The sequence below is a fragment of the Rhamphochromis longiceps genome, linkage group LG8, assembly GCF_057381845.1.
Source record: "Rhamphochromis longiceps isolate RC_006_pf linkage group LG8, R_longiceps_female_GT1.1, whole genome shotgun sequence".
Taxonomy (NCBI): domain Eukaryota; kingdom Metazoa; phylum Chordata; class Actinopteri; order Cichliformes; family Cichlidae; genus Rhamphochromis; species Rhamphochromis longiceps.
Genome location: NC_140564.1, coordinates 31,308,903 through 31,332,766, shown reverse-complemented (window position 1 = coordinate 31,332,766; position 23,864 = coordinate 31,308,903). Strand labels below are relative to the sequence as shown.

At 40.2% G+C, this 23,864-nt stretch overlaps 1 protein-coding gene and 6 non-coding genes across 7 annotated transcripts; 1 reads left to right on the top strand and 6 right to left on the bottom strand.

Moving 5' to 3' along the window:
• Positions 1–5,176: 5,176 nt before the first annotated feature.
• trnad-guc (transfer RNA aspartic acid (anticodon GUC)) lies at positions 5,177–5,248 on the bottom strand. The gene has a single exon. It is a non-coding gene; the product is annotated as a tRNA-Asp (tRNA).
• Positions 5,249–6,637: 1,389 nt separating this feature from the next.
• trnad-guc (transfer RNA aspartic acid (anticodon GUC)) lies at positions 6,638–6,709 on the bottom strand. The gene has a single exon. It is a non-coding gene; the product is annotated as a tRNA-Asp (tRNA).
• Positions 6,710–9,631: 2,922 nt separating this feature from the next.
• On the bottom strand, positions 9,632–9,703 carry trnad-guc (transfer RNA aspartic acid (anticodon GUC)). The gene has a single exon. It is a non-coding gene; the product is annotated as a tRNA-Asp (tRNA).
• Positions 9,704–11,138: 1,435 nt separating this feature from the next.
• On the bottom strand, positions 11,139–11,210 carry trnad-guc (transfer RNA aspartic acid (anticodon GUC)). The gene has a single exon. It is a non-coding gene; the product is annotated as a tRNA-Asp (tRNA).
• Positions 11,211–11,932: 722 nt separating this feature from the next.
• trnad-guc (transfer RNA aspartic acid (anticodon GUC)) lies at positions 11,933–12,004 on the bottom strand. The gene has a single exon. It is a non-coding gene; the product is annotated as a tRNA-Asp (tRNA).
• Positions 12,005–13,652: 1,648 nt separating this feature from the next.
• trnad-guc (transfer RNA aspartic acid (anticodon GUC)) lies at positions 13,653–13,724 on the bottom strand. Its single transcript has one exon. It is a non-coding gene; the product is annotated as a tRNA-Asp (tRNA).
• A 2,451-nt stretch (positions 13,725–16,175) lies between these two features.
• kctd2 (potassium channel tetramerization domain containing 2) lies at positions 16,176–23,371 on the top strand. The gene is made up of 6 exons (XM_085417055.1): positions 16,176–16,856; positions 17,261–17,369; positions 17,454–17,545; positions 17,706–17,801; positions 19,261–19,386; positions 22,350–23,371. Exons 1-6 carry the CDS (start codon positions 16,494–16,496, stop codon positions 22,377–22,379), a joined length of 816 nt encoding a protein of 271 aa, XP_085273181.1. The 5' UTR covers positions 16,176–16,493; the 3' UTR covers positions 22,380–23,371.
• Positions 23,372–23,864: the final 493 nt, after the last annotated feature.

Sequence of the window (23,864 nt, the reverse complement as noted above, 5' to 3'; positions counted from 1 at the left end):
TCGATCCAGAGATGGTCAGCATCCTGACAGCCCGATGGACGAAGCTGTCTCTCAGTCTGCTGGTTCTGGCCCAGAGGCTCTTCAGTATCCTTCCTGATGGCAGCAAACTGAAGACGCTGTTGAAGGGATGAGTGGAGTCACCTGTAATGGAGACGACCTTCCAGATGAGGCAGGTGCAGTAGATCTCCTGGGGAGGGAGGCAAGAGAGGTCCCCACAATGCTCTCGGCTGCTCTCACTACCTGTTGTCATTTTTTCCTGCAGAACCCAATGCAGGAGTCATACCACACAGTGATGCAGCTGGTGACGATACTCTCAACTGTGCCTCTGTAAAAGGTGCTCATAATGGGGGTTGAATCTCTTGTGCTTCTCAGTTTGCAGAGGAAGTAGAGTCACTGTTGGTCTTCTCCACATTCAGGGACAGGTTGTTGTTGCTGTACCACTCTGGCAGATGGTTAACTTCACCCCTGTAGTAGATCTCGTCGTGGGTCAGCAGAGTGAAGAGAAGGGAGCTCAACACACATCCTTGGGGAGCCCCCGTATTCCGTGTTCTTGGGCTGGAGGTGTTGCTGTTGACCCGTACTGTCTGCTGTCTTCCTGTCAAGAAATCTAGCAGCCCGTTATACAGCAAGGTGCTGATCCCCAGCAGATCCAGTTTGTGAATGAGTTGCTGGGGAATGATGGTGTTGAATGCTGAACTGAAGTCTATGAACAGCACTCTGACATATGAGTCTCTAGTGTTCAGATGTGTGAGGGCTGAGTGAGGGGCAGTTGAAATTCCATCATCGGTTGAGCGTTTTGACTGGTATGCGAACTGAAATGGATCCAGGTTGGGGGAAAGCAATAATTTGATTTGATGCATGACTAACCGTTCAAAGCACTTAACTTAATAATGATGGAGGTGAGTTTGACAGGACGGTAGTCCTTAAAGCAGGAGATAGATGACTTCTTGGGTTCAGTAATGATGGTGGAGGGATCTCCACACACTGTCTGGGGATTGTGTCACCACGGTCTGTAGAGTGGGCTTGTAGTCTGTGATGGTTTGTATTCCTTGCCACTGCCTCCAAGTATCTCTGCTGTCGCTGAAGCTTTGCTGTAGCTGATGCCACGTGACAGGTTTGCCCTTGCTGTTCTTAGACTCACCTAATTCCCGGCTCTGAAGGCTTGCATTTTTCAACTTTAGGAGCATTTAAACCTGACCTGTGAGCCATGGTTTCTGATTGGCCCAGACAGTGATAGTCCTGGTCTCTGTGACATCATCGATGCATTTTGGGATGTAGGCAGTGACAGTTTCTGTATATTCCTGAAAGTCTGTGGTGTTGTCGTGTGTGGCGGCCTGTGGTGGAAAAGCAGTGCCTCTGAGGACCCTTCTGGCCACACCTGTACCTGCTTACGAACTGGTTTGGTGACTTTGACCAGGGGCCTGTGGGAACCCATGGCACACCTAGATTTCTGCCTGTACTGACCCTTATGCAAAATAGGTGGAATTAAGACAGTTCCAAAAGCAAACACAACTGATCAGTGCTGAGAGTGGTCCTGTTGCTGAGGTTGGGATGATCCTGTAATCTCTTATGAACGACCTCCAACGCTTCTATGACTGGGATGCAAGTGAAGACAGATGTAACATCTCTCTCTCACTGTACATGTACTGTTTATAAAATTAGGGAAACATAACCTGCACAAACAAAATAATTTGCAGGACAAATGTTTGACATCAATTTTGTTCGATTTGAAGAAGGTAGGGGGGGCAACTTCACTCACGGGTGTTTATAAGGTTGGGGAAACCTGCAGTCAGCTGAGACTGAAGAAGTCACTTGGATGAGTGACGAAACGTTTCTCCAACTGAAAATGTCCAGATGAACAGAATCAACCTTTTGGGATTTACTTACCTGGATGATTAAGCACGCATCAAGACTTTATTTTATTAATGTTACGTCTGGTTCAGTTTGGGTAAGAAGGAAAAACAGCCGAGTCCGTGTAGGTGACAAACATAGTGATTTTATTACATGCTTCTAAGACAGAAGCATGGGAAGACAAGCGTACAGCCACAGATCTTCAAAGAGTGGACCGTTCCCCATCCTTATATAAACCCATGATGACATCACACAGTTAGACCTTACTGGAAATGATAACAGTCTCCCCATAGTCCAAAGTTCTCCTTATACAAACATCAGATGATACTTTAGAGAAATAGAAGTGTATGACATGTCATGTTGTGCAGTTCTGTGAGCCTGTGTGTCCAACTAGAGAATGTCCTGACATGACCTCCCTGTGTAAATAAGGGTGAACGTGCGTGTTTACATAACTCTCTATGTGCATGTTCTGATGTAGGCCTGCAAATGAATTAGAACAAGGTCCTGCTGGACCCTCCAGTTATGGACGGTGAATACAATGCTGTGGATACCATTTGAGACTTGATTACAATGATGATAATATGCATACATTAATCTTTACTCAGATTACCATAGATATAAAACAAAGATTATACTGTCATCAGATTCCACAATGGTAAATGATTAATCAATGATAACTAATTATGAGAATACAAAATAAAATATCTCCTGGTCACATTAAACATTTTAAAATGTTAGCAGCACAAACAAACATTTTTGCAGCACAAACCAGCACAAACGTTTGACATCCATTTTGTTTGATTCCATTAATATGGGGGGGGCTGGTTGACCTCTAGAAATTTTTGTTAATATCTTTAAAATAATAACGGCACAAACAAAAATTTCTGCAGCACAAACCAGCACAAACGTAGCACAAACGTTTGATACCACTTTTGTTGGATTTGGGTAATGTGGGGGGGCTGGTTGACCTTTTGACCTTTACATTTTCATTAATATCTTTAAAACAGAAGCAGCACAAACGAAAATTTTAGCAGCACAAACCAGCACAAACGTAGCACAGTTGATTGACACCCATTTTGTTTGATTTAATTAATGTGGGGGGGCTGGTTGACCTCTGATGACCTCTAGAAATTGTTATTAATATCTTTAAAATGATAGCAGCACAAACGAAAATCTTTGCAGCACAAACCAGCACAAATGTAGCACAAACGTTTGATACCACTTTTGTTGGATTTGGGTAATGTGGGGGGGCTGGTTGACCTTTACATTTTCATTAATATCTTTAAAACAGAAGCAGCACAAACGCTAATTTTACCTGCACAAACCAGCACAAACGTAGCACTAAAAAAGTAGACCATTTTGGCCCGTTTTGGAGCAGTCTGGGGGGATGGTGACCTTTGAATGACCTATAAAATAAAGTTTAATATCTCGGAAACCGTAGCAGCACAAACGCTAATTTTACCTGCACAAATCTGCACAAACGTAGCACTAACCGCTCCGCCTATTTGCCTTTACGTTTCAAGTGGGTGGGGGGTCAGCTTCACTCTGCTCTAGGAGGTGGGGCATGATTTTCTGTGTTGCTAGCACGCACTGTGGTTGAAGCGCTTTGACATGTAAATAAAAGTTCTGCTACATTTAAGCCCTTGTCAGATGAGTTCACACAACGCTAAATAAGCCTATCAGCACCTGTTAAATATCTGTGTAGTTTACATGGGGAGATTTTAAATCCCAAGTATCTCCCGACTAACTTCCGGTTAGCTCTAGCGTCTACGTAATTGAGCAAGATCAGAACAGCGCCATCATAACTCTACATCTCGATACAGATTAGCCCAAAGTTTCATAGATGGCTACTAAAAAAATTAGGAGTGGGCCTCAAGGACGAAAACACACACACACACACACACATATATATATATGTATATATTTTTTTTTCTTTCTTTTTTTTTCGAGATAGACAAAAAAGGTATGTATGGATTTATTTTTGAGTCTACCTGAATGAATTTGACAGTTTTGTTTCCTACGTCAAAGTTATGTTTGAACATATTTAACTGCCACAGTTAATATGAACCCGGTCTGCTGACGTAATCATTGAAGAGTCTGAATCATTTGTTTCTGAGAACATGCTCGTTTTTGTCAGCTTGCTAGCCTACCCAAGAGGAATTGTAAACATAATTAATAACCAAATAATCTGTTTGATTGTATGGCTAGTTTTAGTTGTAAGCTACTTACTTACTTAGCTATTTTGTATGTGTGTCTGTGCGTGTATATGTTTGTTCGTTTGTTGTTTGTGTTGTTTTACAACTTAGAGTAAGCTATTAATTTTGAACAAATGAAATTAAATATAGCCACAGTAATTTTCAACTGCAAGCAGTGGCTAGAACGTCATGTATTTATTATATGTTTATTATTCATCCATAATGTGTTTTTTATTAGAACAAGCTTTACTTGCTATTTTCTTGCCAACTTAAGTAGAAGTGCAGCATCATTTATAATTTATAATAGCTAGCTTTTGTTTGTTACTTAGAATTACATTTACATTTCATATAAACCTATGAAATGTTCAAATTGTCACAAATTCTTCCAGGTAAACATTAACTTTCTAACTATATTTAATTTTAGATCCTATTTGAACATACTAATATTCATGGCTCATTTGCATATTAAAAATGCATTTGTTTTGTGGTTAAAGTATAGACCTAATTCATATAATGTACCTATTTAATTTCATTCACCCTATGTATAAAATAATAATCTAATGTATAAAATTCTCAGGGTCATTACTGGAGTATTTTGGACCTTCTTCTGATACAACAAGCACATCTACCACAGCTGACATGACTGCTGACATCATCCAAAACTTCAGAGTCATCTACTCCCTCCCCGAACATAGCTGAGGACTATACTGAGGCACCACAGGCTTCTTTAGCTTTCTCCGACATAACTGTATCTTCAGAGGTAGGTACTGGGGTCTTTGCTGTTTCTAGTTTGTGTGTATGTGTTTGTCTTCATCTAGTTAAAAGCAGTGTGCGTGATTTGGTGGATCTAAATGGTAAATGGACTGGTTCTTATATAGCACTTTTCTATTCTACCTGAGCACTCAAAGTGCTGTGCGTGAAGAGTTTTGGGGCTACATATAAAATCTTGTTTAGGACCACCAAATCCTAGAGCCAACCTTGGAAAGGGGTCAGTGCAGCATAAATGGTTTAGGACTATTGATACTGAACAGAAAGATGGATACAAACATTGTCTACTTTTTCAAGGTAGTTGAGGACCTTCTCAATGGTGTCCAATCTGACTAACATTTGTGAAAATGAAAATGTAATGCCTCCCCGTCGGGGAATCGAACCCCGGTCTCCCGCGTGACAGGCGGGGATACTCACCACTATACTAACGAGGAAGATGCCCAACGACTTTTATGTTGCAGTACCGATCCTGGCCACAATAATGTCCACTATGGGATGTTGTCGCTGTTTCCCCGTTTTGATACGTTAGGTTGTGCAGACCTATTTGTGTGTATTAAATTGACGCCTCAACGTAGAGTTCTTTGCCATCAACGAAAGAGGCAACCCCCCTCACCCCCTCCAAACCAAACATATTTAATGTATCATTTATTAATCACAACAGCGCCAGAAGACTAAAGTGGACAAAAATATAGCACTCCCATAGAGAATGAATGGGAAACAGTTTATGGTAAAGGGTAAGGTAAATGGTAATGGACTAGTTCTTATATAGCACTTTTCTATTCTACTTGAAAACTCAAAGCTCTGTTCTTGGAAAAGTTTTGAGTCTGTGAAAAAAAACCCTAAAAACATGAAGGTAGCACATCTGGGACATCATGTTTCACTCCATCCACCAACGCCACGTTGGACCACAGACTGTGGTGGAGTTGGCGGATGCTTTAATCCAGGTCTGGGAGGAGATCTCTTCAGGAGATCATCCGCCACCTCATCAGGAGCATGCCCAGGTGTTGTAGGGAGGTCATACAGGCACGTGGAAGCTACACACACACATCACTGAGCCTCATTTTGACTTGTTTTAAGGACATTACATCAAAGTTGGATCAGCCTGTAGTGTGTTTTTCCACTTTAATTTTGAGTGTGACTCCTAATCAAGACCTCCATGGGTTGCTAAATTTGATTTCCATTGCAATTTTTAGTGTGATTTTGTTGTCAGCACATTCAACTATATAAAGAACATAGTATTTAATAAGAATATTTCATTAAAGGAGAAAAAAAAGAATATTTCATTAATTCAGATCTAGGATGTCTTATAATAATAATAATAATAATAATAATAATAATAATAATAAATTTTATTTGAGGGTGCCTTTCTAAAACCCAAGGTCACCTTACAAAGAGAAAACGACATCAATAAAACAGTAGATTAAAATAGATTCTAATAAATTAAAATACAAAAAACAGGAAAATACAACCACAAACAACAAAAAAACAAAAACAAAACAAAAACAAAAAAACACGATTTGACAGTTAAATCTGTATTAAAGCGAGTAAGTCAGTTTAAACAAGTAGGTTTTGACTTAAATAAGGGAAGGGAATCTATATTTCTTAAGGCTAAAGGAAGTGAGCTCCAGAGCCGAGCAGCAGAGCAACTGAAAGCTCTGTGGTCCATAGTGATAAGGCAAGCAGAAAGAACAACAAGATGAGTGGCAGATGAAGATCTGTTCTTGTTTATATGTTCCGTTTATGTTTTTTGAGCCGTGTTTATGGGGCTTTCCCATCATGTGCAGTCTAACTTTTAACATTTTCCAAGAATGAAAATGTAATGCCTCCCCGTCGGGGAATCGAACCCCGGTCTCCCGCGTGACAGGCGGGGATACTCACCACTATACTAACGAGGAAGGTGCCTGACACCCTTTATGTTGCAGTATCGATCCTGGCCACAATAATATCCACGATTGCTGCATTTTGTATAAGTTCATACTCAAGTTTAAAACAACAACTACACTAAAGCTATTCTGTTATACCTGTATGTTAAAAATTTTTTTTTCATATTTCAGCAATACTGATCAATCTAATAAACTTAAACCTACACCATCCTCCCTATTCTGGTATTTTAAAGAGTACTTAGCGTAAATATTAAGCAACCTAACTAATAGGGTTCCAACTCCCAGCAACAACAAAAATAAAAAAATAGGGAACCACCCCTCACGCTCCACCTCATGATGCTTAATCGACGTAATCAACCTTAATTTGATGCAGTGTGAAAAAAAATGCACAGAAATCAATTATTTTTCAAGAAATATTAAATAGATTCAACTTCTTTCTTCAACAAAATTGCAGACTGCACAAATGATACCTTCCCAAAGGAAAAAGTACTATAGCTTACTAGGGTATATATATTAGACTTAATAGTCACTATATACAGTAATTGACTTCTATTCATTTTACATCAAATTAAAACTTTGGGTGTCAGATAATTATTTATTAAAAGCTAGACATTTTAAATGAGAATAAGAAAGAAAAGTATGTCTTTGTGCCCCCTTTTCCCTGTTAATGCCCTATCGGCCCCCCTGGCTAAACTTTGCTAGATCCGCCCCTGCACAGTTACCAGCGTCAGCTACGTAGAAAAAAATCCTGGTGTAGAAAGTAATATTAAATAAATTCTAACAACAGCTTATCAAGCTTAAATGTGCTGCTGTTGTTCAGCTGCTGGTTTCCTCTTTCTGGTGCAAAGTGGGCCAAAAACAAACAAGAGAGATGGACTCGCGACAGAAAAGCCGATCAGCTGATCATTAAGCAGTTTCATGATTGAAGTAGCAGCAAGAAGAGGCAGTCGCTTGTTAAGCTTAACGCAGGAATGCTTTACAAACATTCAGAGATGGACTTACACACTTGCTTTACTTCTCTCGGGGATAACTTTGTCGGAGATGAAATGCTGGGTTGGTAGCGAAGCTCCAAATGCTATCCAGACCAGTCCCGCATGCCACAGCCGCTCTATCACGTGATGCATACTGCTCCGACGTGCTAACGTTCTGAGGTGAGTTACGGCGTGTCGCAAGTTATGTGAGCTGCTTTCGTGATATTTAATGGATCGGATTACATTTTTTATTTTTCTCCGATATCCGATCCAGTAATTTAGGTCAGTATCGGACCGATACCGATATGTAATATCGGATCGGTCCATCTCTAGTATGGACATTGCTTGTGGTATACCACAATGGTCAGTTTTGGGCCCAAAATTCTTCAACTTATACATTAATGACATTTGTAAAGTGTCCAAAGTATTAAAAATGGTACTCTTTGCTGACGATACAAACATCTTCTGCTCTGGTGATGATCTGCAACATTTATTGGATGATATGACTAATGAAATAAGTAAAGTGAAGTTCTGGCTTGATAAAAACAAACTATCATTAAATTTGAATAAAACTAAAATTATGTTATTTGGAAATAGTAGTTTAAATAAATAAATGGTGTTGATATTGAAAGAGTCAGTGAAAATAAATTTCTGGGGGTAATAATAGATGAAAAACTTAACTGGAGAGCTCACGTAAGATATATTCATTCCAAAGTATCAAGAAGCATTGCAATCCTAAACAAGGCAAAACGGGTATAAGACGGGACATCACTTCATATTCTCTACTGTTCACTGGATTCACCATACTTAAGCTATTGTGCAGAGGTCTGGGGCAATAACTATAAAACTGCATTACATTCACTTTTTACTCTTCAAAAAAAAAAGCAGTTCAAATCTTCCACAATGCAGGTTATAAGGATCATATAAACTCACTATTCTTGCAATCTGAAATGGTGAAATTTGCTGATCCAGTGAAATTCCAAACTGCACAAATTCTATTCAAAGCAAAAAATAAACAAATTCTATTCAAAGCAACAAATATCAACTGCCAGGTAATATTCAGAGTATGTTTTTTGGAAAGAAGTAAGTTATAATTTAAGGGGTTTTTGTAACTTCAAAAAAGTGAAGGTACGAACTACCAGAAAAAGCTTTTGTGTTTCTGTGCATGGAGCGAAACTGTGGAACAGTTTGAATATGGAATTGAAGCTATGTCCAAACATAAAGCAGTTCACAAAGAGTTATAAAGATATGACCTTCTTGAACTATAAAGAAAGGGAAAATGATGAATTTCCTAAATGTACCTGTGTATTGTTTACATGATCGAAAACGTTAACAAACAGAACAATGAAAAACGTAATGCCTCCCCGTCGGGGAATCGAACCCCGGTCTCTTGCGTGAAGGGGGGGATACTCACCACTAACGAGGAAGGTGTTCAATGATCTATATGTTGCAGTACCGATCCTGGTCACAATAATGTCCACTATGGGATAGTGTCGCTGTTTCCCCGTTTTGATACGTTAGGTTGTGCAGACCTATTTATGTGTATTAAATTGAAGCCTCGATGTAGAGTTCTCTGCCATCAACGAAAGAAGCAAAAAACCCTCCAAAAGAAACATAATTCTATACAAGCACGTGTAGGCCACACACACACACCACTGAGCCTCATTTTGACTTGTTTTAAGGACATTACATCAAAGTTGGACCGGCCTTTAGTGTGTTTTTCCACTTTAATTTTCAGTGTTACTCCTAATCCAGACCTCCATGGGTTGCTAAATTTGATTTTCATTGATAATTTTTGTGTGACTTTGTTGTCAGCACATTCAACTATGCAAATAACATAGTATTTAGTAAGATCATTTCATTCATTCATTCAGATGTAGGATGTCTTATTTTTGTGTTCCCTTTATTTTTTGAGTGTACATGGGACTTTCCCATGGTGTGAAGTGTAACGAAAAAGAAATGCCTCCCCGTCGGGGAATCGAACCCCGGTCTCCCGCGTGACAGGCGGGGATACTCACCACTATACTAACGAGGAAGGTGCTCAGCAACTTTCATGTTGCAGTACCGACCCTGGCCACAATAATGTCCACTATGGGATAGTGTCGCTGTTTCCCCGTTTCGATACCTTAAGTTGTGCACGGCTGTTTATGTGTATCAAACGTGTAAACAGCGGGCAAAGAGACTAGAATGACTAGATACCTCAACATAGAGTTCTCTACCATCAACGAAAAAGCAAATAAAACAAACAAAAAACCTCAAAATCAGAAATCGTTGGAGTGTAATGATATTGATATGATAAGTGGTTAAAAGAGTCATTGAGGGCATTATAAAACCGTTTACACTCATTTCAACAACCACCAAACAGCTGAAAACGGAAATGAGAGCAGGTACATGGATTCTGCACAAAGACACAAACACAAAGTGCAGACCGCCTACGCATCGGAATCAGTGATTCCTCACCCAAACGCCGTCATGGCTGAAAGCCGACAGCTCACAGATTCTGTTGCTTTGGCGGTCCGCGCTTTGTGTTTATCTTTTTTGTGCTAGATTCTGCAGCTGTAGGCTTTGTCTCTCTCCAACCAAATTTGACTGAACCAGCAGCAAAAGAAGATCCAAACTACGCTTCATATTTCGCTTCACATAGACATCGTCATGTATTCCTTCTTTGCTGTTTTGCTTCCACCATGGTAAAATGACGCTTCATGCACAGCTCTCTTCCTTTCTCAGTGTACTTCAAGAACAGTTTCCCCATTTAAAAATCTGTTTTCTGCATTATTCGCTTGCTTATTACGCACAAGTCTACCGTTATGTACAGCGCTGTCCGCCGCTGTGTTTTTGTTTTTAATTTAACTGACTTCCCACAAGAAAGTCTCAGTTCTGCTGTTCAGTACTGAGGAAATTTAAACTTTTTAAAATTATGCGAAATTGCAGAATGCTTAGCTGTGTCTCTAATCAAACCTCTGTAACTTTGCTCTGCTTCACTTCAGCAGCATAATGTTTATATGTTGATTCGTGGTTTTCTTCAGTTTTTGTTCTACTGCAGAATATTTTTAAGGTTATCTGCTATAAAACGACCAGGCCAGGAAAATCTGCTTCATGTTTTTCTGTGTTTTATGCTCTGTTACTTTGACTCTTTAGCACTTAGCAATTTTCTATCCTACCTGAGCACTCCAAGCGTTGTCCAGGAGGAGTTTTGAGGCTACAGTTTAGAAAAGATCACTAACTGTCATGAGTGTTAATATTATTTTATTACTTAGTCTGTTAAAGGAAACCCTGAAACATTAAAATAGTTGAGAACCTTTCCAGTGGTGTCCAGTCTGACTAACATCTCTAAGAAGGAAAACGCAATGCCTCCCCTTCATTCAGATGTCTTATTTTTGTGTTCCCTTTATTTTTTGAGCAGTGTATATGGGACTTTCTCATCATGTGCAGTCTAACTTTTAACATTTCCAAGAACGAAAAGGAAATGCCTCCCCGTCGGGGAATCGAACCCCGGTCTCCCGCGTGACAGGCGGGGATACTCACCACTATACTAACGAGGAAGGTGCACAATATTCTTCATGTTGCAGTATCGATCCTGGCCACAATAATATCCACTATGGGATAGTGTCGCTATTTCCCCGTTTTGATACGTTAAGTTGTGCACGGCTGTTTATGTGTATCAAACGTGTAAACAGCGGGCAGAGAGACTAGAATGACTAGATACCTCAACGTAGAGTTCTCTACCATCAACGAAAAAAGCAAAAAGAACAAACAAAAAACCCCAAAATCAGAAATCGTCGGATTGTAATGATATTGATATGATAGTGGTTAAAAGAGTCATTGAGGGCATTATAAAACCGTTTACACACATCTGTAATTTATCATTTCAAACTGGTCTATTTCCAGACAGAAATTATAATGGTAATAATAATAATAAAATAGTGGCCACAATAATGTCCACTATACGTTTTAAGTTGTGCACGCGTGTTTCTGTGTATCGAATTTAACGTGTAAATAACAGCGGGCAAAGAGACTACAATGAGTAGACGCCTCAACGTAAAAACAAACCCTCCAAAACAAACATAATTGACGTATAATAGATAAACTCTCAACAGCGCCAGAATATTAAAGTTTAGAGTTTAGAAAAGATCAGTAACTGTCATGAGTGTTAATATTGTTTTACTCCTTAGCGTCTTAAAGGAACCCCTGAAACATCAAAATAGTTGACGACCTATGGTGTGCAGTGTAATTTTTACCATTTCCAAGAGTGAAAAGGAAATGTCTCCCCGTCGGGGAATCGAACCCCGGTCTCCCGCGTGACAGGCGGGGATACTCACCACTATACTAACGAGGAAGGTGCTCAGCGAATTTCATGTTGCAGTACCGATCCTGGCCACAATGATGTCCACTATGGGATAGTGTCGCTGTTTCCCCGTTTCGATACCTTAAGTTGTGCACGGCTGTTTATGTGTATCAAACGTGTAAACAGCGGGCAAAGAGACTAGAATGACTAGATACCTCAACGTAGAGTTCTCTACCATCAACGAAAAAGCAAATAAAACAAACAAAAAACCTCAAAATCAGAAATCGTTGGATTGTAATGATATTGATATGATAAGTGGTTAAAAGAGTCATTGAGGGCATTATAAAACCGTTTACACTCATCTGTAATTCATCATTTCAAACGGGTCCATTTCCAGACAGAAATAATAATGGTAATAATAATAATAAAATAGTGGCCACAATAATGTCCACTATACGTTTCAAGTTGTGCACGCGTGTTTCTGTGTATCGAATTTAACGTGTAAATAACAGCGGGCAAAGAGACTACAATGAGTAGACGCCTCAACGTAAAAACAAACCCCCCAAAACAAACATAATTGACGTATAATAGATAAACTCTCAACAGCGCCAGAATATTAAAGTTTAGAGTTTAGAAAAGATCAGTAAGGCTACGTTCACACTGCAGGCGAAAGCGCATCAAATCCGATTTTTTTGACCCTATGCGACCCATATCCGATCATGCTATGACAGTGTGAACGGCGCAAATCCGATATTTTCAAATCCGATCTGGGTCACTTTCGTATGTGGTACTGAATCCGATACATATCCGATGTTTTAGAAAGCGACTGCTGTTTGAACGGTCAAGTCGCATTAAATCCGCCTTTTACGTCACCGACACAAGACTGAAGCCAATTATCAGCGCCCGAGAAGACATCGCGAACGCTTCCTAGCCATCCAGTGTAGATGTCAGTGAAACTGTTGGGAAGACAACGTAAACATTTTATTTGTACTGTATAATCTGCAGATTCTGACAGAAATCTGCAGCTATCCTTTGAAGCACCGCTCCTCTCTTAAACAGCAATAAGGATCATTATTAGGTTATTTACATTATTATGTAAATAACAAAATAACTTAAAGCAAAAATTGGGAAACGTAAAGTCCGAAGTCTTTATATTAACGGCCATCAGTCAAACAATACTGTTTGTTCTTGGTCTAAACAGAGCGCGTTGTGTGTGACATCTTCTTTTGCGCATGCGGGCCGCTTTGAGCGTTCACACTAGAGCGCGTTTGCTGTCGCATTTTATTTGTAGTGTGAACGAGGAGACAAAAAAATCGGATTTGATCAAAAAATCGGAATTGAGCATTAAGACCTGCAGTGTGAACGTAGCCTTACTGTCATGAGTGTTAATATTGTTTTACTCCTTAGCGTCTTAAAGGAACCCCTGAAACATCAAAATAGTTGACGACCTATGGTGTGCAGTGTAATTTTTACCATTTCCAAGAGTGAAAAGGAAATGTGATTTGTGTGATTTTGTTGTCAGTACATTCAACTGTATAAAGAACATAGTATTTAATAAGAATATTTCATTCATTCAGATCTAGGATGTCTTATAATAATAATAATAATACATTTTATTTGATGGTGCCTTTCTGTATATGGGGCGTTCCCATCATGTGCAGTCTAACTTTTAACATTTCCAAGAACGAAAATGCAATGCCTCCCCGTCGGGGAATCGAACCCCGGTCTCCCGCGTGACAGGCGGGGATACTCACCACTATACTAACGAGGACTGCTACAAATGGACGTGACGCTGTTCTTTTTCTTACTGCATCACGCACACTTTAGGACATATTCGCTTGAATTGTTTACTTAACACTAGATTTACTAAACGGCCCTCAACTGTTTCATATTCATTCTCTATGGGAGTCCTAAACCGCTACGGATGCAATATATTTTTGTCCACTATGGTCTTGTGGCGCTGTTATATAAATGTATAGTGATGACTCTCCCCGTTTGTCACGCGGGACATCGGGGTTCGAATCCCCGACGAGGACGCATCACTCCTTGACCTTCAGGAAATGCCTTTAGCTACATGTGAAAGGAGTTTTTGTGATATGTGCCTTGCTGGTAGTAACAGTGTGTTGAGGAGTCATTTCACCCCTTGTCCCATACCATTCAAGATTAGCCGAAGTTAATACCATCATCAACACTATGAGAACCTCTTTCTCCCTCACTCCCATGGACTTCATCCATATCTCATAATCTCAATTCCTTTTTTTCCCATGAAAGCTAGTTTGCTGAGTGAGCAGTAAAAGCACTCCCAGCAGAAAAAAAAACAAGCCATGTCTTTGTTTTACTGTAAAAAAAAAAAGAAAGAAAAAAAAGTCCTGAATGGTTGCTTAAAGGTCATTACAAATCCTGTGTGGTTCATGTGGTTTTTCCATTTCAGTTCCTTTTCTCTCATTTGTTTGACAGACTTGGACTCTAGTTGCGCTCCAAGTTTAATTTGACATCGTGTTTACACAAAGAAACCTTGGTCTTCTATGAATCAGAAATACTCCACTTATCATTACAGAAAAAACGTTCATAAAATGAAAATAGTACATATAACACGTATGTGTATATAGTCATGTCATGTTAAGATTTGTATTTGTTTCCAGTTTCCCACATTGTTTTTGTCCACCCCACCCTAATTATTTCCACCTTACCAAGTACACCTTTAGTGCTTCCATAGCAATTAAGAGAGTAAATGAGAGGTTCAAGTTAAAAATTTAACTCTTTAGGGCTTTCATTTGTACTTTGTGATTGTTTCATAACTATTTAAATATAGTTTCCGAGTTTAACCTTAGATTTCGTATTTCATATTGCTCCTTTTTAAAGCAGCAAAAAATGTTCATAAAAGCCCCATTCTTGCACATAAGTATGATTGGTTTGTATATAATTACGGCTAAGGTCTCCTTCCTTTACATAACAGAATTTAAAGCGATATTCTGTTGTTTATGCCCGTTCAAGGAAAATAAATAATTTGCCTAATAATTCTATAATAATAAATAATTTGCGGACGACACTACAGTGGTGGGTCTTATCACCAACGGTGATGAGACGGCTTACAGGGAGGAGGTCAGCGCCCTGACCCACTGGTGTCAAGACAACCATCTCACCCTCAACGTCGCAAAGACAAAGGAGTTGATAGTGGACTTCCGGAGGTGCAGAGAAGTACACACCCCCATCACCATCAACGGCGCTGCTGTGGAGAGAGTGAGCAGCTTCCGGTTCCTTGGAGTACATCTGGCTGAGGATCTTACGTGGTCAGTACACACAAACAAAACAGTGAAGAAGGCGCAGCAGCGCCTCTTCTTTCTCAGGAGACTGAAAAGATTCGGCATGAGCCCCCGCATCCTCAGGACCTTCTATCACTGTGCCATTGAGAGCATCCTCACTGGATGCATCACCACCTGGTATGGCAACAGCACCGCCTACAACTGCAAAGCTCTCCAGAGAGTAGTGCGGTGCTCTGAACGGATAATTGGAGGTGAGCTTCCCTCCCTCCAAGACATCTACAGGAAGCGCTGCCTGAGGAAAGCGGGGAGGATCATCAAGGACTCCAGTCACCCCAGCCATAAACTGTTCAGACTGCTTCCATCAGGAAGGAGGTTCTGCAGCATCCGGTCCCGTACCAGCAGACTGAGAGACAGCTTCTTCCACCAGGCCATCAGACTGCTGAACACGTCATAGACACCTCAGCTTCACTACTGGAACTTTAACATTATGCACTCCATACTGTATATAAATGCCACTTGTTTTGCACATATTCAACTCTGTATATTTTATATATTTTATTATTATTATTATTATTATTTTATTTTTTTTACTATTTAATTTGTAAAAATGTGTATACACACACACACACACACACACACACACACACACACGTAGGAAAATATTTAGTATACACATCCAGAAATGCATACACTATTATATATTGTACATATATTTATTAGTTTCAGGTTGGCCATTCTTGTATTTTGCTCGTTTGTGTTGTTGTGTTTGCACATCTCTGTTGCTTGTGGGGCTCGCACACAAGAATTTCACTCGCATGTGCTGTGCCAGTGTGCCTGCACATGTGATGTGACAATAAAAGTGATTTGATTTGATTTTTGATTTGATAATTCTGCATGCTGAATTCGCTTTTATTTTGAAAAGCCGTGACACGGCGGAAGTAAACAGTAATCACGTTACAACCCGGAAGAAATGCCTTTTCTCTGGTTAACATTTGAATAGATGAGAATGACCAATTTAGCTTTTGGAGAAACGGTTAAACGCGATGCTGCTCCTGTTGTGCAGCCTCTCATAGTCGTTTTTGTGTCCTAATCTCTTGGCCTGGAGGTGGAGGCGGTCGACTACGAGCAGCAACGCCCCGATGAGAGCAGGCAGCCCGTCAGAAGGAGAAAAATATCCTCGGTGTGTTTACCAGGCGGTTCAGGGAGGCTGTTTCCCCGCAGTGTGTCGTTAGCTCACCGTGCGGCTGTGCGACTGGTTCTTCAGACGGAGAGGAAACATGGCTGAGCTGCATGTTGTGGAACCTACCGGTGCTGGGACCATAGAGCAGCCCGAGCACCGCGACATCCGGGGCTCGGTGCGCCTGGCGTCGCCCACCCTCATTGTTCCGCCGCGGAGCAGCCAACTCAGCCCGGGTGGGGTGTCAGGCTGTAGCGGCGGCGGCGGAAGGTCGGTGTTTGGGTTCCCGGTGAAGAGCAATCCCAGCTCCCCGTCCGAGCCAGTGGACAAGCCGGGCTCCCGCTGGGTCCGGCTTAACGTCGGTGGTACCTACTTCATTACCACCAAACAGACGCTGTGCAGGGACCCCAAATCTTTCCTGTTCCGCCTGTGTCAGGAAGACCCGGACCTGGACTCTGACAAGGTGAGTGGGACGCCAGAAAAACACAAATACATACAACACAGGTTCACACAGCAAAGGGACGCAAAGAACACAAAAACCGTGAACACTAAACTGTAAAAGCACAAATTAAAAAGTGAAAAATCAATTTCCACAGTAGTACCCATCTGCCCTGTACAAAATGTTTATAGACTACTGCAGGTAAAAGCACAAGGACGATACGCTTCAGTTTTAAAAATTTAAATTTTCTAAATTAGTCCCACATTTGCGAGAAAAAATTACACGAAAAATGGCAAATTTTACATTAACGAACTTCAACGTTAAAGAAAAAAAATATGGAAATTTAATAGAAATAAACAAAACAAAACATGGAACTTGCTCCTCTGTTAACATGGAACTTGCTCCTTGGAACCTGTTAATTCTTGCAGGACGAGACAGGAGCATATCTAATCGACAGAGACCCCACGTACTTTGGCCCTATCCTGAATTACCTTCGGCATGGAAAACTGATTATGGATAAGAATCTGGCAGAAGAAGGTAAAAAGCAAAAGCATAATGCAGAGCTGTCAGTGAGCAGCATCTCAGACACCAAATAACACATTCATTCGATTTGTGTTTCAGGCGTTCTGGAGGAAGCCGAGTTCTACAACATTGCTTCCCTGGTGAGGCTGGTGAAAGAGAGGATACGGGACAACGAGAACCGGACATCTCAGGTAAACAAAACGAAACCAAAATAAGTCTTAGTGGCTGACTTTCTTCCAGTGCAAATATAACCCAGGTAACTTGTAAAGTGTTCAAACAAAATGTGTGCCTGCCTGCAGATTGTTGATGCTTTTTCAGTAATGCTCTGCGTGCCTTTGCTGTGTCCCTCAGGGCCCTGTGAAGCATGTGTATCGAGTACTACAGTGCCAAGAGGAGGAACTCACGCAGATGGTCTCAACTATGTCGGACGGTTGGAAGTTTGAGCAGGTGCAGAAAATGCAGCTTTTAAAATATATGTCATCTTTTAGTTCACGCTTTAGTTGATTCGACGCTGCAGTTTTAAGCTCCGCTTGCCCTGAGATGTATGCCAGCACATTGTCAGGTATTTATTTCCACACAGGAAAGACTGGGGCACAAAATGTTTTAATCATGAGCAGGAATGGATACTAAAAGTACTTCATTTGGTCTTGACCTGAATCTGTATGCATTCAGACTCTGTCACCTTGTAGTTTCCTCTATATTAGTAATCATGTATTATCAATATGAACCTGTATCAATTTTTTGATCTTCAAAAGACAAAAAAAAAAAAAAAAAAAGATCTTTGAGCCTTATAATGAAAGTAAGTATGAATTAAACCCCTGACATTAGTAATAGCTGTAAATAATTCTAGTCATTGCCACATGTGACTACTCCGCAAAGGTCTGATTATGACTATTTGGTACTTTTAACTTTAATAGAAAATACCACATTTGTTGCATTTATTAAATTTAAAGAGCTAAAATAACACAACTCATTTGCCTTTTTTAAATTACCAACAAACATGACAGAACTAGTAGCACTTTTAGGCCTACTGTGAAGCAGTTGCTATGAAGCTCTGCAGGAAACTTTGAGCTCTATCCATGTTTGTGAAAAATAACCTGAAGGCCTCAGTCACACTCGTCTAGAGACCGATTGGCAAACCCTTGGCATCCTCCAGTTGCTAGGGGCAAATGTTTAATCTTCAACCACCCTCAAGCACCGGCATGTCACAGTTGGTGCTCAACAAAGCCAATGTGGTCACCATAAACAAAGCATAAGCCAGCGGCTTTGGCTGTAAAGGCACACCTGCTTGTCCACAGACTGCTGATTTATTTTGTTTTTGAGTTTCCCCAGTGATTTTAACATCTTTGGAAACCGTAGCCAGGGTAAGTTAAATAAATAAAAAGTTAAAATTCCAAAATGATATCCATCAAGTCTTTTGTCAAAGCGAGAGTGAGTCACAGGAGCTGAGTTGCAGGGTGGCCATCCTTGCTGTAGGGCAAAGAAAGAGGTCATGAACAGACTACAGAAATGCAGTGATATATGTGCTGAAATATCGCTGTAAGTCTATATTGGCAAATAAAATGTCATTTATTAATTGTATCTAATCCCTTTTTTCAGGCTGAGTATTCAAAATAGGAAAACTTAAAATCATTCAGTTGTTTTTTTGTTTTGTTTTTTTATATAATGAATATTTCTTTGTTTGATTAGGGGTTGGTTTTTTTTTTTATGTTGTTGTTGTTTTTCTGACATTTTCAACAGTTTCTCTAAAACGACAACAACCAAAAGTAAATAGCATGGTAGAACTAAATTAAATGGAAAAAACACAAGTTATTGACTGAAAAGGTGCAGAGTGTGAAACGTCTTGGAAAAGTAGGCTCTCTTTTAACTCCGGATCTTTTGTTTCTTTGCCCATCTCCGCCCTCAGCTTATAAGCATCGGCTCCTCATATAACTATGGCAATGAGGACCAGGCTGAATTTCTGTGTGTAGTTTCCCGGGAACTCAACAACTCCACTAATGGCATCGTCATTGAGCCCACCGAGAAGGCCAAGGTAAGTCGACATTTCATACCGTTGTTCAGGCTGTCTGAACATCTCCTGCAAACTGCAGCGAAGGACCGTGTTTGTGTATTAAAACCCAGTTTATAAGCCACAGAAGCTACAGGATCCATGTGTAGGAACCAAAGCTGCACTTGAATCGTCCAAAACACTAAATCCTACTTCCTTTTGCCCATAAGTTTCCCATGACTCGATAGAAAATGTCACAAGGTCACTAAAAGATCTGAAGAGGTTTTAATGAGCTCAGAGAGAAGCTAACTGCTCTGACGCTAGACTCCTTAATAATGTGGCCAGATGTTGTTGATGTGAGTCTGCTGTGTTAAAACCACAGTGCCCCAAAGATGGGCAAAAAATGAGCGCATCGTGGATACGTCACCCCATGAAATGTTTCATATAAAAGAGGATCACTGGTGGAAAATTATTACTTCATTATCTAGTTTGTAATCTTAAAGAACAGGGAGTGAAACAGCTTATTAAGTGGAATTAAATGCATCCCACAATACGTTTGTGTTTTTAAATGGATGTTAACGACCGGCAGTGCAGTAAAGCTGTATGCAAGACACTTATTGCGAGATACAGCCTACACAGGTGTCTGGATGTGCTGTTGATTCTTTTCTCTCCGGCATGCTGCCAGCATCCAGCATGCCAACAACCTGGGCTCGGTCAACATCAGTCAGTCTCAGCACGGTGACCTGATGGTTTAGGGTCCATACTTGAATTTCAAATTTAATTCCGATACCCTGGAAAATGATCCATAATCGATGCTATTTTCAATACCAGGGCAAGATTCTTAGCCCATCCTGTGGTAACAGAACTAAGAACTAACAGAAATTATTTTTTTAAAAGCTGGCTACAGCAAAATAATAAGAAACATATTTTTATAATTATTATCTTGTTTACATACAACGTCCACACTGCTCCACCTTGGTCTGTAGCGCTTTACATCCACAGTTTTCTCTTCAGGCCTGAAACCATCCTTGACTAAACCCAGAGACAAAAGCTACTCACAGTGTTGTCTAAGAGATTAAAGTTATGTGCTGGGAACTTAATTTAAAACATCCATTCTAGACATGTTTCATGACATAAAACTTGAATAGTTTATTTTCACTTCCTGCTGAAGAGATGCGCCAGTATAACTTCTGCCTTTATTTTAGGTTCAGTGTGTAAAATCTCATATTTTTCGGTTTGGTCAACTGAATTGTGTAATCCTCCCCCTCTCAATTCAAGTGCTTAACCCGAACTACAGTAGATACAACATGGGTAATAAAGGTAGCACTGAAGCACCTTCCTTAGTGTTTGTAGAATTTAATTATACTTCCATTTTACTTGACTCAGTGAGGAACCTTCCTAATGAAAATATTTGACTGTTGGACCATAAACCAGTCCATGCTGGATAAGACTGGGTAGAGTGGACCTTACCATCTCATGTGGCTTCTGCTCATTTGGGTGTTTTTCACAAGCAGCCTCTCTGAAAGTCAAAATGCATCTGTATGAAAAATGCATTTTCTGAAGTTTGAGACCTTCACTTGGTGGAAAGTTCATGTTATACTTTTACCGTAGCTCAGTTTATTGTGCTGTATTAAATACTTAATGTGGAAGCTTACGCTACAACAAATACAGGAGCTAAATATAACCGTATGGATGAGCTCAGCTAGAAATAGTCTGTGTGCTGGCAGCCAGGATGCCACAAAAGTCAAGAACCTTCTGAACTTTACTGACCCACTGCTGTTGTGTTCAAATCATTTGGTATCGCTTATCTTCGTAGTTCTTACCTGCTTAACAGTGAGTTAACAAGATCTGCAAGATTATTTTCATGTATGCGATCATATCCATGAAATTAGTGCAAAGACTCGGATTTCATTCATTCCTCTTGTGTCTTTTTTATGGAACTGAGTTGGTTTACCAGATGTTATTTATCAATGAAAGCATGTTTTCTCAACTATAAAGCATTATCGACCAAGTATTCATTATAAACTTTTTTTTTATAACATGCACTCTTGCAAATGACCAGCAGGGGGCCACTCCTGTAGTCTACGTTGTATACAAGTCTTTCGGGAAACGATTTCTACTTCTCACTTGATCCACTAACTTTCCAAGTAATCTAATGCTGTTAATCATTAGTTTCATATTTTATTAAATCCAACATGCTGCTTTTTTTTGAAAATTAGTTCCTGTTTTAGACAAAAATAGGTGATAAAGCAGGGTATGATTCAGATTTACAAATCTGTATCAGGATACTGGCGTGCTGCATCCTCAGTTTCACATCCATAATTATGGTGTCCAGGCTTTTCCCTCAGCGAATAACAATTTAAATAATTTCCTATGCTCTGGCTGAAAAAGGGAAGCTAATGCTAAAAGGAAACTCAGATTGCTTTGACTAATTGTTTGTTTTGGACAGATTTTAGCTGGACGAAAACCCCAAGCAGTGATTCTGCATCTGCATTCATTATGAAAAAGTATGCAAGGAATGAAATTTTGTTACAACTGGCTCAACAGAGGATTAAATTATTTTAAAAATATGTTAAATATATCAGTAAAAATACTATAGTGTACTGGATAAAGCGATGGCATAGAGAGTGGAAAGTTGTAAAAAGTGGAGTACAGCACACTGACTGCTGAAATATTTACTGGATTACAACATTTCAGTCTGTCTGACCTTCTCTTTGTTCTCCTAAATGTCTCAGCAAATGTGACACATAGTTTCTGAAGGGAAAAAGCAAAGATTTGAGAATGCTGTCTGTGCAGGAACCTGAACACCACTGCTTTTTATATCAGTTTAATTAGTGTACTAAATTACTTTTATCCTGTGACTTCATCTGGAAAAAGGGTTTGCTAACACTGCCTTTTTATTGCAAAAAACCCTCAAAATTCAAAGTGTTTTTTTTTTTTTCTTGCTTTTTCTTAAACGTCTTGTTTAAATGTTTGAAAGTGGTCTTTTTCCTGTCTGCCTTTCGCAGATCCTTCAGGAGCGAGGCTCGCGGATGTGAAGAGATCCTGAGCTTAACAACAGTTTATCAGCAACAACCACGTTGTTGTCGAACATTTTCTTCACTTTTCATAAACCCCCTTCCACCTTTTACTGTCATCATCATGATCATCCGCCCCTTCCCTTCTCCTCTGGTGTGCCTTTCCACAGCGGGTGCTGTTGGCATCCCCCACAATCCTTCAGTGCTGCAACGTGACCCTGGCTTGTCGTCTCGTCTCTCCTTCTTCACTTTGGAAGAGAGACGACAGGTTCAGGGCTTTTCCTCGTTGCAGCTTTTTGTTGGACAGTGTGACAGGAGCGCAGGCTACGACGCTGATATTAGCCTCTTGTTGTTCTCAGTTGGACGGACAGAGCTACCAGGAATCATCGTCTCCATCTCCACCTCGATTCTGGATCTCCATCATCGTTATCAGACGGGATATTTCCTCTTGTCTTACACATCTGGCTCTGTTGATTTAGCAGAAACCTCCTCAGGACTCTCAAAGGACATAAAGGAATGAAAACACTCCACTTACTGACCGAGAGAGCATCGACTCCTCTGCAGGTGGAGCCCGAGACGGAGCAGTCGCAGGCGGATGATGCACGGACCGATCACTCATTATGAGCTAACCTGGAGCGGCATCTTTTCCGCGAACCAAGAAGTCTCCAGTGGCTCCTTTTGATCTGTAAGAAAAGAACATACATGACTAAAAAACGGACTTACCTACACTAGTGTACAATTTGTCAAGGCATGTGAGGAATCTATATAAATCTATATAGGCTACATGATGAAATTATATGAAAAATTGAATGCAAATGGTGTAATTATTGATTTCTGTATCATAGTTGTGATATATTTACATATTCTGGTGGTTGAGTCTATTTAAACAATGGAGAAAATATCAGTTTTCCCACCCGCTTACACGGGTGTGAATTTGTGTATGCAGTGCCTCTCTGCTTTCTGTTCATCCTGAAATATCACCAGTTTTTCAGCTGCACGTTTTCTGTAGTGTTCCTCAAAGAAAAAAGAAGATAACACCGGTAAGTTTTCTCTTAAATATCCAACTTTAAACTATTGCATATCTTAAAATTGTAATTAGGGATAAGGAAAACTACTGTCATTGTCATTTGTCCAAGTAAAGCGTGGCGGAGGTTGGACTGTGGCCAGACTGTATGCTGCCTCAAAACCCTGAAGCACCCCTCTCCTCTCGGGCCTCGTGCTATTCTCTTTGCCAATATTCACTCACTTTGCAGCTGCCTCTTGTTGCCACACCAAAATGACTGTGTTGTCTTACACTCTGCAGCACTTGTAGCAACCGTGGCGCAAGCTAAACTGTACCGCTCACCGCTTAAAGCCCTGAGATACCTGAGTTTTATACGCTGTGTAAACAACGCTGCCAGCCGGGAAGTGAGTTCAGTTTTCATGAGCTCGAGAGCGAAGCCTTAGTAGTTTGGCTAATGTGTGTTGTTCTTGTGCTTAACATTATGTTGATATGTTATTGTGCTG